The sequence below is a fragment of the Pleurodeles waltl genome, chromosome 12 (genome assembly GCF_031143425.1).
Source record: "Pleurodeles waltl isolate 20211129_DDA chromosome 12, aPleWal1.hap1.20221129, whole genome shotgun sequence".
NCBI lineage: Eukaryota > Metazoa > Chordata > Amphibia > Caudata > Salamandridae > Pleurodeles > Pleurodeles waltl.
The window spans coordinates 654,543,822-654,564,010 of record NC_090451.1 but is presented as its reverse complement, the minus strand read 5'-3'; the positions used below and the strand labels follow the sequence as shown (position 1 = coordinate 654,564,010).

Below are 20,189 nucleotides of genomic sequence, written 5' to 3'. Positions count from 1 at the left end.
TGCTGTTGCTGTTGTTTATGCGCAATGGCTGTCCCGCCACAACGAGGAGAAATGACGGTGCTCCCATCAGCGCAGCTGTGTCATGAACGTATGATGCAGTATTTTGGAGCAACACTCCTGAAGCAATTGGAGTGTGACTGGGCTTTGCCATTCAGACCAGTTTTGCATTGTGTGCAGCCCGTGTTTCGGTGCCTCTGGTGCTCTTTTGAACATGCACTGGAAATCTGTCTTTCACAGCAGCGCTTGCCTGCAGTAGACGCTGATGTGTTGATGTTCTCACTGTGAGGGTTCATTACCGGACATGCGCATTGAGTTTGTGTTTGCTGCGTGAAGCTAATTACGAGTTACCCTTCCTGGAGGAAGTTGTTCACGACTCATCACTGGGCACACCACGGGATGCCGCCTTGTTTGACACTGGGGCTACGGAACACAGCTGCCCCTTGATCCTTCTTTATGAGGACTTTCCGATTTTAACAATGGCCGAAGTGGAAGATTTGCTATTCTCCATGACTCTTACCTAGTTTGGAACTTTTCTAAATTGACATGCCCTTCAAATTCGATTTAATGCCATATGCTCATGTTTTAAATTGTCACGTAGGATGCTTGTGTGTCCTTTTAACTTGTCCAAATGGACATTGCTTTTATATATATCTTAGGTTGAGCTTTTTAGCATAAAATTTTAGCTTTGGCTTTGAACCACTTTCAACAGACAAGGGGAGGGTGTTATGTAGCCATTTTAGTTATAGCTCCATGCGCAATATTTTAACACACTAGGCCGATGTGCACTTTAACCTAGATATGTTTTATTTAGCTTCGCATTATTATTATTACAATAACCATTTTTACGGTCTTGTTTTATTTTCATCTATCTAACTGTTTTGCCTAGGCCAGCACTCTGTCCTCAAACAAGACATTCTTGATCACTCTGTGCTTCATTCAAGGCTACAGTTCGGTACATTGCAGGTGAACATGGTAGAAGTTTATTTTCCAACATTCACAGAAAATACACATCCTTACGTAGGGACATTTTCTCAGAACATCAGCTGTGTTATTATATAAACACTTCCTTGTTGTAAGGAAATGGCTCCCTGTTGCTATTACCCCCCACTTTTTGCCTGATACTGATGCTGACTTGACTGAGAAGTGTGCTGGGATCCTGCTAACCAGGCCCCAGCACCAGTGTTCTTTCACCTAAAATGTACCATTGTTTCCACAATTGGCACACCCCTGGCACACAGATAAGTCCCTTGTAAAAGGTACCAGTGGTACTAAGGGCCCTATGACCAGGGAAGATCCCAAAGGGCTGCAGCATATGTTGTGCCACCCTAAGGGACCCCTCACCTAACACATGCACACTGCCATTGCAGATTGTGTGTGTTGGTGGGGAGAAAAAGGCAAAGTCGACATGGCATCCCCCTCAGGATGCCATGCACACAAAACACTGCCTGTGGCATAGGTAAGTCACCCCTCTAGCAGGCCTTACAGCCCTAAGGCAGGGTGCACTATACCACAGGTGAGGGCATAGCTGCATGAGCAATATGCCACCTGTATTTTACCCAATTGTTCAGTGCAGGACTGACTGATCTGTGCCAGCCTGCTGCTGAGAGACGACTTTCTGACCCCATGTGGTGAGGGCCTTTGTGCCCTCTGAGGACAGACACAAAAGCCTGCTCTGGGTGGAGGTGCTTCACACCTCCCCCCTGCAGGAACTGTAAAACCTAGCAGTGAGCCTCAAAGGCTCAGGCTTCTGTTACAATGCCCCAGGGCACTCCAGCTAGTGGAGATGCCCGCCCCCTGGACACAGCCCCCACTTTCGGCCGCAAGTCCAGGGGAGATAATGAGAAAAACAAGGAGCCCCTAAGGTGTCCTGAGTTGAGGTGACCCCTGCCTTTAGAAATCCTCCATCTTGATTTTGGAGGATTCCCCCGATAGGAATAGGGATGTGCCCCCCACCCCTCTGGGAGGAAGCACAAAGAGGGTGTAGCCACCCTCAAGGACAGTAGCCATTGGCTATGCCCTCCCAGACCTAAACACACCCCTAAATTCAGTATTTAGGGGCTCCGCAGAACCTAGGAAACTAGATTCCTGCAACCTGAAGACGAAGGACTGCTGACCTGAAGCCCTGCAAAGAAGACGGAGATACCAACTGCTTTGGCCCCAGCCCTACCAGCCTGTCTCCCCACTTCAAGAAAAACTGCAACAGCGAGGCATCCCCCGGGGTCCAGCGACCTCTGCAGCCTCAGAGGACTACCCTGCATCTAAAAGGATCAAGAACTCCTGAGGACAGCGGCCCTGTTCCAAAGAAACTGCAACTTTGCAACAAAGAAGCAACTTTTAAAGACCACACGTTTCCCGCCGGAAGCGTGAGACTTTCCACTCTGCACCCGGCTCGACCTGCAGAAAACTAATTCTACAGGGAGGACTCCCCGGCGACTGCGAGCCAGTGAGTAGCCGAGTTGACCCCCCCTGACCCCCCACAGCGACGCCTGCAGAGGGAATCCAGAGGCTCCCCCTGACCGCGACTGCCTGCTTCAAAGAACCCAACGCCTGGTAAAGACACTGCACCCGGAGCCCCCAGGACCTGAAAGATCCGACCTCCAGTGCAGAAGCGACCCCCAGGTGGCCCTCTCCCTTGCCCAGGTTGTGGCTACCCCGGGGAGCCCTCCCCTTGGCCTGCCTGCTTCGCTGAAGAGACCCCTGGGTCTCCCATTGAAACCTATTGCGAACCCGACGTCTGTTTGCACACTGCACCCAGCCGCCCCCGTGCCGCTGAGGGTGTACTTTCTGTGCTGACTTGTGTTCCCCCCCCCCCCCCCCCCCTCGGTGCCCTACAAAACCCCCCCTGGTCTGCCCTCCGAAGTCGTGGGTACTTATCTGCTGGCAGACTGGAACCGGGGCACCCCTACTTCCATTGAAGCCTATGCGTTTTGGGCACCACTTTGACCTCTGCACCTGACCGGCCCTGAGCTGCTGGTGTGGTAACTTTGGGGTTGCCCTGAACCCCCAACGGTGGGCTACTTTGGACCCAATTTTGAACCCTGTAGCTGTTTTACTTACCTGCAAAACTAACCAATACTTACTTCCCCTAGGAACTGTTGAAAATTGCACGAAGTGTCTAGTTTTAAAATAGCTTATTGCCATATTTGCTAAAACTGTACATGATATTGTGTTGATTCAAAGTTCCTATGATACCTGAGTAAAATATCTTTCATTTAAAGTATTACTTGTAAATCTTGAACCTGTCGTTCTTAAAATAAACTAAGGAAATATATTTTTCTGTATAAAAACCTATTGGCCTGGAATTGTCTTTTGAGTGTGTGTTCCTCATTTATTGCCTGTGTGTGTACAACAAATGCTTAACACTACCCTCTGATAAGCCTACTGCTCGACCACACTACCACAAAATAGAGCATTAGAATTATCTCTTTTTGCCACTATCTTACCTCTAAGGGGAACCCTTGGACTCTGTGCATGCTATTTCTTACTTTGAAATAGTAGATACAGAGCCAGCGTCCTACACTTGTCCCTTACATGTTAGAGGGAGATTCCAGCCAGGGAACCACGACTGTATGCTGATTGCCGAATGCTTTGCTACAGATGCTAACGCAGACCACAGGCCTTTGCTCAGGTATGGGGGTTGATGTCTTCCCAGGGGAACCTGAAAGGCAGAACTAGAGCTTAACATGCTGTGCTCAAATTATAACTTAGATAAGAAATAGTCCATCGATCATAGTGACAATATGATAGCGTTGTTTTTATGCTTACTCTTCTCGTCACAATTTTAATACTGTCATGTTGTGTCGTCCTGGGTATTGCCGCTTGTCTTGTATTAGTTTATTTAGTGAGGTGTTTTTGGGGGTAAGATGGAGTACAGTATCAAAGCTAGCTGACCACCTTTGATTTCCAGGGTGTTTGGTAGGTCAGGGGGAGGATGTAAATTTATGTTTGCCTATAAGTGATTTAATTTAAGGAAATGGTATAAGTCTAGTTTGTTTAGTTCAAATTTGTCTTTAATTTGAGAGAACGGTATGGGTTTTGAGGGGGTGCCGATATCTCTCCCCAGGAGAATATCTTTCTCTGCATATTTCTCTATATACATAGTTCTCCCTTCTAGTTTTAAGTTTTCATTGTGCCATAGCGAGGCTATACAAGAGTGCTTAATTTTGTTGGGTAGTTTGTTTTCAATTTTTTTGGGTGTCTGTGCTGTGCGGGATAGAATGTTTATAGAGTGCTTTGTTGTAATTTTTTTGACAATCAGCATTGAAGTGAGAGATAAGGGTTTAGCAAGGGCAATTTCAATAGCGAGCCATGGCAGCAAGGGGTTGGTGGTGGTTAGGAGCCAGTGGCTCCCCTGTTTCTCTAGGAAGGCAAGTTGCTATCTCCGGTAGTCGGGTAAGTTTAGGCAGCCAAGTTTTTAAAGAAGTTTTAGTTTCTTTAGGGCAATTCTGGGCTTTTTAGACTTCTAGAGGAATTCAGTAAGTAACATGTCTATTTTACTAAAAAAAAAAGGCATCTTAGAGGTATATGTGGGACATGCTGATCAAAAAGGTTATGAGGGGGTAATCATCATTTTTATAGATCCTGTTCTACCCCACCAAGTAATGAACCTGGTGGACCATTTGTTCAAGCTGTGATGTTATCTAGGGACTTTTTCTCGAAGAGATCGATGGAGTCTTTAAGGTTATTGGTGAACCATAAACCCAGGTATTTTATCTTACCTAGGGCAACACATGGGCAGATGTGTGAGCTGTTGCAGTACACATTGAGAGGAAGGACCTTTGTCTTTCCCTTGTTGGGGCAGTAGACTGATATCTTAGAGTAGTTGTCAATGGTGGATATGATGTGTGGCAAGGCTGAGCCTGCCTGCCTGGGTGGTGAAAAGGAGAATGTCATCCTCATAGGCAGCTAGTTTTTGTGGGCCTGATCAGAAAGGGTTACCAGGGATGAATGGATTTTCTCTGATCAGTGTAAGTAGGGGTTCTAGCATTAGTAGAAATAGTAGGGGAGTGGGCATCCCTTCTGGTTCCTTGTGGGAAGCAAAAGAGATTAGACAACTTTCTACTAATGTTTATTATAGCTTTCAGTTCTTTGTACAGGGAAATAATCATTTTTGGAAGAGCAGAGGCAAAGTTGAAGGAGGTGAGTGAGGCTTGGAGAAAGGCCCACAATACCTTATCAAAGACCTTCTCTGTATCTAATGGGATCACACAGGTTGGTTGGTGCAGGAGTTTGCCTATTTCAGTCGCATGGCTAAAAAGTCTGATATTATGTGTGCTGGATCTCCCTTTGATATATCCTGATTGAGAGAGATATATCACATTTTTGAGAATGGACTCTACTCTGAGGGCTAGGAGCTTTGCGTATATTTTGTAATCTGTGTTTATGAGTTGATATGGGTCTGTAGTTCTTGGGACTGGATGGGTCTTTCCCTTCTTTGGGTATAACAGTTATGGTTGCCTCCGCAGTGGAGCCCTCAACGAAGCCAGTAGAGGAGAAGCCGACAAATAAGTCTTCTAAGGGAGTGATTAGGGAGGTACCCCAAGTTTGATGGAATGACACCGGGAAGCAGTCTGGGCCCAGAGCCTTCCTGACTTTCATTGTTTTGATTGCTTTTTTAATTTCTTGGCGAGAAACCTGTTTTTCTAGTGATTCGTTTGTTGATTCATCTATCTTAGTTGCATTAATTTTGTTGAGCTAGTTTAAGCATATGATGTTATTACTTTTGGAGTATAGGGTATGGTAATATTTTTCGAAGGTATTTGTTTGTCCTTCTCGTTGGTCGATGTGATACCATGTTCGTTGGTAATAGACGTTATTCTTGTCTTCTGACAGGTCTGTTTTGAATAAGACGCAGCTTTATTACTTCCACAGAAATGTATGCCTTTGTATTTTTGGACTAGTAGGTGGGATTTGTTACTCAGAATCTTGTTGTATTCATACATGAGTTTAATTAGATTGTTTAATTCAGTTTAGTCTGGTGCGTTTGAGATCTTTCTCTAATGCTTTTATTTTTAGTTCTAGTTGGTCTAAGGTTTTCTTGTCTAGTTTGTTTTTCTTTGACATAAGTTTAATCATGTGCCTGCGGAGAGTGCATTTCAGGGTGTCCCAGATGATTTGTGCATTTGGACCAGAAGCCTTATTGAGTTCTATGTATTCATTAATCTCTTTTCTGATTATTTCCTTGAAGGAGGGTTCCTCCATGAGGAGGTTGTTCATTCTCCATGTTTTTGTTACTGATGTTTTGCAAGCAGTATCGTAGAGTAATGAAATACAGGCATGGTCTGAGACGAGGATCAGTTCAGTGGTTGGTGAAGAAGTGGGTGGGGTGTGAGTTTTGTCAATTAAGATATAATAAATGCGAGAGAATCTATTGTGCGGATGGGAGAAAAATAAGTAATCTTTCCCTGTGGGATTCAATAGTCTCCATATGTCTTTATGATAAAGAGAATTGCACATGTTTATCATTACGTTTATGGGATTTGTTGGGTTTAAATTGACATGCAGAATTCCTGTCAAGGGTGGCGTCTACAGGTGATCTGAAATCTCCTCCTATAGTCATTCTGCAGTTGGGAGGTAATGTTGAGAGTTTTTTTTTTAGATTAATCCAAAAGGTAGGGTTGTTGTTATTGGGGGCATAGATGTTCATGACAATAATTTCAGTGTTGCTCTTCTGTAATTTAGTAAGCAGTCATCTGCGTTCAGTGTCTGCTTCTGGGGACAGGATAGTGAGGCCAGATGATTTTGAGATAAGGGCGATCAGCCCATTTTTTTGTTCAAGGCCGGGGCACATGATAAGCCACTAACCCATGCTTTTTTTTAGGAGGATTCCCTCTTTCATGGCCACCTTGATTTCTTGAAGGAGAATGAGGTCTCCCTTACGTTTATGTGTATAGTCTAGGATTTTCTGTCATTTGGTTGGGTGACATTAAGAGAGAGTATTTTTAAATTCTGTAGTTTTTGGGAGGTGAGTCTTCTCGTCGATATAACCAGCTAAATGCCAGTTAGTGTTTGATGGCGAGGTGGGGTTAGAAGGGGGTGGGCGAGTGGGTTTGAAGGGATGGCATGGATGAGGGGAAACAGAATGGGTGAGAGAGGAAGGGGAGGGGCTAGGGAGGTATGGAAAGGAGATAGTACTGTAGCACAGTATAGGACGGGGGAAAGATATGAAATGTAAAAAGAAAATGATAGATTAATGATTGATTAAATATTTGTGATGAGAATCTAGATACCATGGAGAGGTATCTGACAAAATCTAACAGAGGAGAGGAGATGGAGGCCACAAGTGGTCAAGCCTAGGTCCGGAGTGCAGTCTTGCCGCACCCTGTACAGAATGTTTTAAGAATCATGCAGACTTTAAGTATGGTATGTTTACCTATATTGTATGGTGGCTTGAGTGGCTGGTGTTGTTTCCATAGTGGTGCCTAGTGAGTTAGTTGCCATTTAGTGGGAGTGGATAATAATGTGTATTCTGCTGTTTATATTACTGTAGTTTCAAATATAGTAGTTGCAGTATATATAGGAAGTGTAATATTTGTATTGAGCGAGGTGGCTATTTGTGGGATGCGTGTTAGTTGGTGACCAGTGTCATTATTTCTGCTGAGCTAACTTTTTTTTATGTCAACAGTTAGGGTTATGAAAAATGGTACCTGATGTATTTCAAAATTATGGAGTACAATGTACTGTTTGCAGTAAATTCTCCAGTTTCTGTTATTATAGTGCTACCATAATATCAACATAGTGTCAGCATAGAGCCAACAGAGTTTCAACGAGTTATTTATGGGAAGAACATGAGTTGGGTTTTGTTTAGGCCATTTGTGAGCAGCCCTGATTACCGTATGTTTCTAACTGAGTAGAAAGTTGGTAAAAGTTAGTAGGAAGGATTTGAGCTAAGTTCTAGCCACTCCTTCCAAGTTTTTAAGAAGTCATTTTTAGCTGTTGCATTTCTGCAACATAGAAGTCCAGTTCCTTAGGGTCTTCAAAAATGATGGTTTTGGCATTGGAAGTTGTTTTTATCCGTGCCGGACCAATAAACTAAAATTGTATTGACAGATCTTTCAGAGTTTTCCTTTGGGAAAGAAACCCCTTTCGTTTCTTTACAGTGTCTTCCGAGTGATCTCGAAAGATCCCAATGGAGGTGCCTTGCCACTTAATTCTCTGTATTTTCTTCATCCGTGTGAGGGTGGCTTCAGTATGTGAGTCGCAATGGGGTCTGAAAATGAGGACTCTTGGAGCTTTGCTGTTTGTGGGCCTATGTGTGGCACTCTGTGCGCTCGGGTTATTTCAGAGTCCTTGTCTAAGTTTAAATTGAGTACTTGGGGATCCGTTTTTAATTGAAGGTTGCACAGGAAGGAGCTTGGTTTTTGCTCCAGGAAGTCTAAAAATGCGCAAGTTGCACCTTCTGTTTCTATCTTCGAGTTCAGTGATGTTCCTTTCTGGTTGGAGCAGTCTTGAGGTGGGGGGTTGATAAAGTTTTAGAAGAGTTATGTTTGTGGTCTTCCAGGAGGTTTATCCGTGATTCTGTTTCAGAGACTGTGCCACGCAGTTGTATCATTTCTTGTTTCAAAGATGCAAGGACACTCTGTACAGTTTCTGTGGTGGGTTTTGTTGATTGAGCAAGCAGTTATGGCATGCCGAGTTTCTGCATAATAAGGCCTAGAGTTGTGGAGTTCTCATATTTAGATTTTATAGGGGAATCTGGGTCCTGGGGGTCCTGCTTATGTCTCTTTTTGCTGGTATGGTGTCTTTCTGACCTCCCCTCGCTTCTTTGGGGTTGTGCAGTTTGCAGTCTGCCATTTTGAGAGTGGACCTTACTGTGTACTTTATGTTGGGTGCACCTAGTGGTATTTCGGTAGTCCTTGAGATGTTTGATGAAGGCGCCGAACTTTGATAGGTAGGGTGAGGTGCAGAAGTTGGTATTCTTCCTGGGTTAGTAACACTTCAATCATTTTATATGGTGCCGCAATGCAGATTGTTGAATAGCAAGGTACAGCACTTTGTAGTGTAAGGGATTATTTTCAGCCCCCTCCTGTCTGCAATTTGGGTTGCTGCTGAGGTGGAGAAATTCAGGATCGCAATGTGTGTTGTTTAGAAGTACGAAGGTTCTCCAGCATGCTTTAGAGAGAGCTGTATTAAATGGAGGTGGCCATCTTAGGGTCAGGCATAGGATTGGCGGGCCTGTGACATATTTGCTCTGATCGGTAAATTAGTTATGTATATTATAGGCTCCTACCATTATAGAGTGTTGTAGAGTAGTGCCACTAAGTGCTCACCTCTAGGGGTAGGATGTTCGGAGTGATGCTGGGGTAGTCAAGTAGAGATTCATCCATGTAGAGTCCTGGTGTCAGCCATTTTAGGGTCAGGTGTTGTGAGGCAGCTTCTGGCGCACTTGGTTATAAGAAGTGTTTCTCTGTAAGTTTTTTTGCTAAAAGTGGGTCACTGGAAGTACCACACATTCCTATATACTGGGCACTGTTTAAAGTGTCCGTGGAGACAGTGTATCAGCAGAGCGGGCCGTTTTTGTCCCTTGGCTCAGCAGAGCTCTCCAATTAGGTGGCCATTTTCCTCGGGCGGTAGCCACTTCCCTGGTTTGATGCCCCCTTTATGTTTTTGGCGAAATAGGACTTTAGTGCGCATTTTTCAGATCGGTGTAAACCCCACCTCTGGATCTTGCAATTGAGTTTGCTTGTTTTAGCGGTGTAGCACTTCATTTGCACCTCAGTATTCAGCATTTTCTATTCATTTCAGCCCAATTACAACTATACAACTTAATGGTCGATTTGATCTTCAATGTTTTATTTTTTTAAGGTGACGGGTCCAAATGTTTGAGAGTGTTGGATAGCTTAATTTGAAGATTTTGTGGCAGAACACAGCATCATGTCCGATAGGCGGCTTTCGTCTGCTGCTTTATAGAAGTTGTTGAATTTGTCCTTTTCTAGCCTTGTAAGATACTGGTAAGTAACGGAGTTCTTTTCAGCTTGATTCAGCTGAGTTCCTGATGCCTCAGTTTGAAGTGGCAGAGTGTGATAAATAAAAGGTCCATTCAGGATTCTATTGCACAAATACAATCCTGATGTAATGTTGTACAGGAAAACACAATCCAGGTTATCCCCCACATTGTGAGACTGACACGACACCGCAATACTTGATAGAAGCCCTAAATACTGAAGTTTTCAGTCGGCTCTATGGCTGTTTTATTTTTTTATCTTTGAGCGTCCACACATGATAATATTGTTTTAGGCCACATGGTGGTAGAGTAAAGAAAGTTAAAGTATTTAATTTAGAAATAGATGGCTGTAGTCTGGAGGCTTATACATGACTGTCAGGAAATAAATAGCTGCACAAGTTAACAATTTAGATTTTGACTACACACTTGAAGGATGAGAAACTCCGGTCTACTGTAGGAAAATGACCCTTGTTGTAGTTACACTTTTTGCCTGATATTGATGCTGACTTGACTGAGAATGTGCTGGGACCCTGCTAACCAGTTTTCTTTCACTTGTTCCTACAATGGGCACACCCTTGGCACACAGCCAAGTCCCTTGTAAAAGGTACCAGTGGTACCAAGGGCCCTGTGACCAGGGAAGGTCCCTAAGGGCTGCAGCACGTGTTGTGCCACCCTAAGGGACCCCTCACCCAACACCTGCACACTGCCATTGCTGATTGTGTGTGTTGGTGGGGAGAAAAAGGCAGTCGACAAGGCATCCCCCTCAGGCTGCCATGCACACAAAACACTGCCTGTGGCATAGGTAAGTCACCCCTCTAGTAGGTCTTAAAGCCCTTAGGCAGAGTGCACTATACCACAGGTGAGGACATAGCCGCATTAGCAATATGCCTCTACAGTGCCAAGTCCATTCTTAGACATTGTAAGTACAGTTGTGGCCATATTAAGTATGTGGTCTGGGAGTCTGACAAAACTAACTCCACAGTTCCATAATGGCTACACTGAATACTGGGAAGGTTGGTATCACACTTCTCAGAATAATAAACCAACCCTGATGCCAGTGTTGGATTTATTAAAAAATGCACACAGACGGCATCTTAGAGATGCTCCCTGTATTTTACAAAATCCTTCAGTGCAGGACTGACTGGTCTGTGCCAGCCTGCCACTGAGAAATGAGTTTCTGATCCCATGACGGGAGAGCCTTTGTGCTCTCTGGGGACAGAAACAAAGCCTTCACTGGGTGGAGGTGCTTCACACCTCCCCCTGCAAGAACTATAACACCTAGCGGTGAGCCTCAAAGGCTCAAGCTTCGTATTACAATGCCCCAGGGCACTCCAGCTAGTGGAGATGCCCACCCCCCAGACAAAGCCCCCACTTTTGTCGGCAAGTCCAGAGAGATAATTAGGAAAAACAAGGAGCAGTCCCCACCTCAGCCAGGACCACCCCAAGGTGTCCAGAGCTGAAGTGACAACCCCCTTGCTGAGTCCTCTATCTTGGTTTGGAGGATCAGGGCCAATAGGGATAGGAATGTGCTCCCCTCCCCAAACGAAGTGAGCACAAGGAGGGTGTAGCCACCCTAAGGGACAGTAGCCATTGGCTACTGCTCTCTGACCCCTAAAACACCCCTAATTCTTGTTTTTAAGGGCTCCCTGAACCAAGCTAGTCAGATTCCTGACGAACCCCAGCAGAGAAGTCACGGAGACAACTGACTTGGCCCCAGCCCTACCGGTCTGTCTCCTGCTTCAAAGAACCTGCAGAAGAAAAGCAACGCGTCCTGCAGGTCCAGCCACCTCTGAAAAACCTCCAGAGGACTGCCTGCATCACAGAGGATCAAGAACTCCTGAGGACAGCTGCCCTATCCAAAGAAGAACAGAAGAAGAAACCTCTTCTGAAGGACTTCCACCTCACTCCAGAAGGGTGAGTCCTAGCCAGTCTGCACCCGACGTCCACGGCCCGAGTCCAGGTGACCCAACTGATCAGAGAGGACCCCCAGGTGACAGTGACCAAGTGCTCACGCAGGGTTGATCTCTTGACTCCTCCACGACAACACCTGCAGAGGGAATCCCGAGGAACCCCCCGACCACGACTGACCGGGACGAAGATAACCGCTGCCAAAGGACCCACTGCACCGGCAGCTCCCAGGCCTTGGAGAAATCGACACCCAGTGCAGCGTCGATCAACAGGTGGCCCTCTTCCCTGTCCAACCGGTGGTGCTCCCGAGACCCCCAGGACCTTTCCTGCAGTAGTTGAAGTAAACACAAAGTGATGTGTGGAATGCTTGAATTAATATTAGCCATTTGTAAATCTTGGGCTGAATCCCAGACCATCATTTTTTGCCCACCATGCAACTTCAGATTAGACCCAACCATACGCAAATCTTCCTTGACCTTGCTGCAGTAGGAACAGTGCAGATGGAACTCCCAAGCTGGGTCCTCTCTGAACTGGAATACAAGCCACCCTGGTCTTGCCTTAGTTGGGGCTCTTCAGTTGTAAGGTGCTTGGTTTCAGTGGCAGTGAGCACAGGACCATTGTTTGGGCTTATTGTATTTGAGACACTGATTGTGATTTTTCTTAAATTAGGTACCACATTAGGCTTTCATTTGCAAAGGATTGCAGCCACAGTATCAGAACTGGAGGACAACCTTCAATACAGAACATGTTGCAACTGTTTGGGCATTCAAAAAATTAAACCAGTCATATGATGGGGCATTTTTGATAGAGAGTTGCTCTGATGAGTCTATAGTGATATCCTCCAGTGGAGTCACATTTTGGGACCTGTTGTATCTGCTAAACATATATTTTTGTTTCTCTCCCAGCGCTTCTATAATTTGCAGGACTAGAGTACATCCAAAACTGTACACTCATCGTTAGTGGAGGGAAGTTACTGTCCTGTTCCCAGGCCATAGGGCATCAAGGTGATTGGTGGAAGATGAAGCGTAATGAAGGATCACAGGCCTATCTACTCCTGAGGGAGGTGTATACTGACCCTTTTGGTAAACTCAGTGCAGACTCCCACTACTTTGATAGTTCACTGCCCCCTCAGAATGAGTTGTGCTCTTAAATTTGTGCTGTTCGTGGAGACTGTGTACAGATCAGACCCCGTGTAAAATCTAGTGTGGTCACCATTAATATCTGGGTGGCTTTGACATAGCGTAAACATAGAATGTTGCACTATTCATCACGTGTGCTGAGGGCATTGTGCAATTCAGCCTTTATGATGATGGTGTTGCACTAGCATTCCTATATGCTGTCTGGGTTACACTCCTTGTATACTGAGGGTGTTGTCGTGATTTTCCCTTTATGCTGAAAGTGATGAAAGTTTCTTAGAGTACTCTCAAGCAGTCTCCAGTGCCTGTCTGATTCCTGACTCTCTTCTCTCTCTTCTCTGCAGAATCCCACCAGGGTATGTACCAGAGGGCTCTGCTGAAGGAGCTCATGAAAGACTACACTCCCCTGGAGCGACCGGTGGCCAACGACACCCAACCACTCACTGTGCACTTCACCCTTAGCCTGATGCAGATCATGGATGTGGTACGTTGAAAATTGACCAATTTGTTTGGGGCGGGGGTAGCATTCCCTGTGCCATTTTTAAAGTGCAGAAAGCAGTAGTTTTAATGCTGAAAGTTGTTAGCGGAAGAAAATCCCTTTGCGAATCCACACATTTTGATGAGTACGAATCCCTCTACAATGGACTTTAAAAACTGCACACTCTGATTTTGAAGCAGTAAACGGACACTTTTGAGGTGACATTCCAATATTTGAGCTGCAGTTTGCAAAGTTTGTGGTAGGTCCTTTTGTTAGGACCGTTCAATTTGGCTTCTGACAGCCAATCAGAATTAGTTACTTAGCGTTTTTTCCAAGCCTCTACTCAAGGGGTGGTTGAGGCATAGAAAGGGAGGGAGCATCTCCTGCATCTAAAACCATTCTTCATCTCCCAGTCCAGTAAAAGCTGCTTTGTAATATTGTAATTGCGTTCATAAAGTGATTTCTATCCCTGGTGAGGCATTGAAGCACTTTCTGTGCAAATAAATGTACTTTTTATACTACTCGATGGTTGCAATTGTTTCATGTTACTATACATGTAATTGATTTTGTCCATTCTTTCACAATGGTTATCTTCTTTTAGCCTTGATTTCTTTCTCAGAGTTGTCCATCTCTTACTAGGTGGAGTCTTTTGCTATGAGGATCCTCTTAGAAATTGGTTTATAGACCACAATTTTCTTACATTTGAGTATCTTATAGAATGATAAAACATAATTCTGATTTCAAACCTCCAACCTAAAATGCAAGATGATTTTACAGTAGAAAAGCATATGTTATATATTATTGATTTTATATATTGCGTAGAGGAAGTGACTGAGAGCCAGCAGAGTATTGCACAATTGCTTTCTTTTCTACCTGGGGTACAGCCATATTTGACTTTGAGGATGAATTATATTGCACAAATTGTTCATTTTATAATTGTGATTTAATTTATGAATTTTCGAGCAAAATCAATACGCCTTAATATATGAGAGCGCGTTCCATTCTAGTCGACAGTGAGAGCACCAATCAGTCTTGAAGTCTTTGGCATCCATAGGGATCTATTGTAGGAGGCTGGACTGGCTTGTAGTGAGTACCAAGGGGTACTTGCACCTTGCACCAGGCCCAGTTATCCCTTATTAGTGTATAGGGTGTCTAGCAGCTTAGGCTGATAGATAATGGTAGCTTAGCAGAGCAGCTTAGGCTGAACTAGGAGACGTGTGAAGATACTACAGTACCACAAGTGTCACTTGCACAATATCATAAGAAAACACAATACACAGTTATACTAAAAATAAAGGTACTTTATTTTTATGACAATATGCCAAAGTATCTTAGAGTGTACCCTCAGTGAGAGGATAGGAAATATACACAAGATATATATACACAATAGCAAAAATATGCAGTAGAGTCTTAGAAAACAGTGCAAACAATGTATAGTTACAATAGGATGCAATGGGGGCACATAGGGATAGGGGCAACACAAACCATATACTCCAAAAGTGGAATGCGAACCACGAATGGACCCCAAACCTATGTGACCTTGTAGAGGGTCGCTGGGACTATTAGAAAATAGTGAGAGTTAGAAAATTAGCCCTCCCCAAGACCCTGAAAAGTGAGTGCAAAGTGCACTAAAGTTCCCCTAAGGACAAAGAAGTTGTGATAGAGGAATAATGCAGGAAAGACACAAACCAACAATGCAACAACTGTGGATTTCCAATCTAGGGTACCTGTGGAACAAGGGGACCAAGTCCAAAAGTCACAAGCAAGTCGGAGATGGGCATATGCCCAGGAAATGCCAGCTGTGGGTGCAAAGAAGCTTCTACTGGACAGAAGAAGCTGAGGTTTCTGCAGGAACGAAAAGGGCTAGAGACTTCCCCTTTGGTAGACGGATCCCTCTCGCCGTGGAGAGTCGTGCAGAAGTGTTTTCCCCCCGAAAGAACGCCAACAAGCCTTGCTAGCTGCAAATCGTGCGGTTAGCGTTTTTGGACGCTGCTGTGGCCCTGGAGGGACCAGGAGGTCGCAAATTGGACCAGGAGAGAGAGGGGACGTCGCAAGACAAGGAGCCCTCTCAGCAGCAGGTAGCACCCGGAGAAGTGCCAGAAACAGGCACTACAAGGATGCGTGAAACGGTGCTCACCCGAAGTTACACAAAGGAGTCCCACGTCGCCGGAGACCAAATTAGAAAGTTGTGCAATGCAGGTTAGAGTGCCGTGGACCCAGGCTTGGCTGTGCACGAAGGATTTCCGCCAGAAGTGCACAGGGGCCGGAGTAGCTGCAAAAGTCGCGGTTCCCAGCAATGCAGTCTAGCGAGGTGAGGCAAGGACTTACCTCCACCAAACTTGGACTGAAGAGTCACTGGACTGTGGGAGTCACTTGGACAGAGTTGCTGGATTCGAGGGACCTCGCTCGTCGTGCTGAGAGGAGACCCAAGGGACCGGTAATGCAGCTTTTTGGTGCCTGCGGTTGCAGGGGGAAGATTCCGTCGACCCACGGGAGATTTCTTCGGAGCTTCTAGTGCAGAGAGGAGGCAGACTACCCCCACAGCATGCACCACCAGGAAAACAGTTGAGAAGTCGGCAGGATCAGCGTTACAGAGTTGCAGTAGTCGTCTTTGCTACTTTGTTGCAGTGTTGCAGGCTTCCAGCGCGGTCAGCGGTCGATTCCTTGGCAGAAGGTGAAGAGAGAGATGCAGAGGAACTCTGATGAGCTCTTGCATTCGTTATCTAAAGTTTCCCCAGAGACAGAGACCCTAAATAGCCAGAAAAGAGGGTTTGGCTACTTAGGAGAGAGGATAGGCTAGCAACACCTGAAGGAGCCTATCACAAGGAGTCTCTGACGTCACCTGGTGGCACTGGCCACTCAGAGCAGTCCAGTGTGCCAGCAGCACCTCTGTTTCCAAGATGGCAGAGGTCTGGATCACACTGGAGGAGCTCTGGACACCTCCCAGGGGAGGTGCAGGTCAGGGGAGTGGTCACTCCCCTTTCCTTTGTCCAGTTTCGCGCCAGAGCAGGGCTAAGGGGTCCCCTGAACCGGTGTAGACTGGCTTATGCACAATTGGGCACATCTGTGCCCAAGAAAGCATTTCCAGAGGCTGGGGGAGGCTACTCCTCCCCTGCCTTCACACCATTTTCCAAAGGGAGAGGGTGTAACACCCTCTCTCAGAGGAAGTCCTTTGTTCTGCCATCCTGGGACAAGCCTGGCTTGACCCCAGGAGGGCAGAAACCTGTCTGAGGGGTTGGCAGCAGCAGCAGCTGCAGTGAAACCCCAGGAAAGGCAGTTTGGCAGTGCCAGGGTCTGTGCTACAGACCACTGGGATCATGGAATTGTGCCAACAATGCCAGGATGGCATAGAAGGGGCAATTCCATGATCTTAGACATGTTACATGGCCATATTCGGAGTTACCATTGTGAAGCTACATATAGGTAGTGACCTATATGTAGTGCACGCGTGTAATGGTGTCCCCGCACTCACAAAGTTCAGGGAATTGGCTCTGAACGATGTGGGGGCACCTTGGCTAGTGCCAGGGTGCCCTCACACTAAGTAACTTTGCACCTAACCTTGACCAGGTAAAGGTTAGACATATAGGTGACTTATAAGTTACTTAAGTGCAGTGTAAAATGGCTGTGAAATAACGTGGACGTTATTTCACTCAGGCTGTAGTGGCAGGCCTGTGTAAGAATTGTCAGAGATCCCTATGGGTGGCAAAAGAAATGCTGCAGCCCATAGGGGTCTCCTGGAACCCCAATACCCTGGGTACCTCAGTACCATATACTAGGGAATTATAAGGGTGTTCCAGTAAGCCAATGTAAATTGGTAAAATTGGTCACTAGCCTGTTAGTAACAATTTAGAAAGAAATGAGAGAGCATAACCACTGAGGTTCTGATTAGCAGAGCCTCAATGAGACAGTTAGTCACTACACAGGTAACACATTCAGGCACACTTATGAGCACTGGGGCCCTGGTGAACAGGGTCCCAGTGACACATACAACTAAAACAACATATATACAGTGAAAAATGGGGGTAACATGCCAGGCAAGATGGTACTTTCCTACATCTATTCACTATGTTATAATTAGTTTGTGTAATAAATATGGCAGGAGTAAAACTTTTTGTATTTATCCACGTTGTTTGTTTTATTTAAGTACATTTTTGTAAGTACACATCTCATAACCAGCTTCACCGTCACATGGCCTCTTGTTCATTATCGAAGAAGTATAAAATCTGTTTAGTACTAAACTCCTTTTTTATTCCGATTTTTTTGGATGGATTAGAACTCTAGAAATGTAAAGCCATGTCAGATGTGTAGACCAGAAAATCGTAATGTCTTGGTGTAACATAAATTGTGTTTCCACTGCCTGGAATGGGAAATTTGTCTTGTAGGTCAGTAAATGGTCTACGTTGCCTTTAACTATTAAAGCCGAGATTACAGCTATTCTTTCATGGGACAGTAGTTTGTATTATATTTGTCAATTGCCTTACTCGTCTCAGGATTGTGCCATAGCGATAAGAGATTAGTCGTTGTTTGTCTAACTTGGGTAATGCTCGTCTTTTTGCTGCTAGAATTGGTCTTGCTGGAACTTTTTTTTTTTTTTTTTTTTTTTTTCTTCATGACAAGGAGAGAAAGTGGCCAGCACCTTCATCTGGGGTTTAGTGGGCTCCTGCCTCCCCTGGACATTTTCACGACTCTTGGACTTGGTCCCCTTCTCTTGCAGGTCCTCAGGTCCAGGAATCCGTCTTCAGTGCTTTGCAGTCTGTTGTGGTCTTTGTAGAATCCTCTATCACGAGTTTAGTGTGTTTCTGGGGCAGTAGTATCACTTTACTCCTACATTTCAGGGCCTTGGGGTGGGGTATCTTGGACACCCTTAGTGTTTTCTTACACTCCCAGCGACCCTCTACACACTACACTAGTGGTTCGCATTCCACTTTCAGAGTATATGGTTTGTGTTGCCCCAGGCCTATTGCGTCCTATTGTATTTTACAGTGTTTGCACTACTTTTGTAACTTTTTACTTACCTGATTTTGGTTTGTGTGTATATTTTGGGCATTTTACTTACCTCCTAAGGGAGTATATCCTCTGAGATATATATGGCACATTGTCACTAAAATAAAGTACCTTTATTTTTAGTAACTCTGAGTATTGTGATTCTTATAATATAGTGCTATATGATATAAGTGGTATAGTAGGAGCTTTACATGTCTCCTAGTTCAGTCTAAGCTGCTCTGCTATAGCTACCTCTATCAGCCTAAGCTGCTAGAACACTACTAATCTACTAATAAGGGATAACTGGATCTGGCACAAGGTGTAAGTTCCATCAGGTACCCACTATAAGCCAGGCCAGCCTCCTACACCCTTTTGGTTTGAAGAATGCACCTGCCCCTTTCCAAAGGCTGATGAATACAGTCCTCCAAGGTCTGGAAGTTTTCAGTGGAGCATATCGAGATGATATTGCTGTATTCAACTCCACCTGGTCCACCTGTGGAAAGGTTTGGAGGCCCTGAAAAAGGCAGGCCTCACTATCAAGGCTTCAAAGTGCCAGATAGGACAGGGGAAGGTGGTTTATCTGGGACTCCTAGTTGATGGGGAACAGATTTAACCACTGCAGGGGAAGATCCAGACTACTTTGGACTGGTCGCCCCCTTCTACTCGGTCCCAGGTCAGAGCATTTCTTGGTCTCACTGGTTACTACAGGAGGTTCATTAAGAATTATGGCTCCATTGTTGCCACTCCTAATGACCTCACTTCCAAGAAAATGCCCAAGAAGGTATTATGGACAGCCAGCTGTCAAAAAGCTTTTGAGGAGCCTAAGCAGGCTATGTGTATTGCAGCTGTCCTGAAAAGCCAGAACTATTCTTAGAAGTTTATTGTCCAGACAGATGCTTCTGAGGTAGGGGTTGGGGCAGTGTTATCGCAACTAAACTCAGAGGACCAGGATTAACCTGTTCCTTTTATTAGCAGAAGGCTGACCCCTAGAGAAAACGTTGGTCAGCCATAGAGAATGGAGGCCTTTGCTGTGGTCTGGAACCTGAAGAAGCTAACACCCAACTTGTTTGGCACTCACTTCATAGTTCTGACAGACCACAAACATCTCTTATGGTTAAAACAAATGAAAGGTGAAAACCTTAAATTGTTGAGGTGGTCCATTTCCTCACAGGGGATAGTCTTTACAGTGGCACATAGACCTGGGAGTAACCACTCTAATGCAGATGGACTCTCCAGATATTTCCACTTAGATAATGAAGACTCACCTGGGCAAGGTTAGCCTTATTGTCCCTCATTGTGATGAGAGGGTGGTGTTGTGTAGGAAAGTACCCTTTTTTGGCATGTTACCCCCAATTTCTGCCTGATGTCAGTGTGTTTTGCCTGTCACTTGGATCCTGCTAGTCAGGACCCCAGTGCTTATGGTTTTTTATAGATCAAATCTGTTTATTGATATTTGGGCTCTAAGAAACAAATTACACAGCTGTGCGCCTACAACCCCATTGGTCGGCAGCATAGATGATCCATCTTTCACTCAGTCCAAGAAAGGGTCCGCATGGGCTCAAATGCATTATTGCCCTTCTCACAACAGACAACAATGAACAAGAACAGTTACCACAAGGAGGAAGACAACAAGCAAAAAAGGAAGGAAAAAATGAGATAAATAAAGAGGAGTACAACAGGAAAACAAGATAAAGCAACATGGTTCCCCACGATCATCACTCAGTGATGTCTTCTCCCTTCG

At 45.1% G+C, this 20,189-nt stretch overlaps 1 protein-coding gene across 2 annotated transcripts in view; it reads left to right on the top strand.

Moving 5' to 3' along the window:
• LOC138268563 (neuronal acetylcholine receptor subunit alpha-7-like) overlaps positions 1-20,189 on the top strand; it is a 267,021-nt gene that overhangs the window by 21,013 nt on the left and 225,819 nt on the right. For both annotated transcript variants that reach the window (XM_069218324.1, XM_069218323.1), the window contains exon 3: positions 13,332-13,471. In XM_069218324.1, coding sequence (XP_069074425.1) covers positions 13,332-13,471 — 140 coding nt within the window. The remainder of the gene's footprint in view (positions 1-13,331; positions 13,472-20,189) is intronic.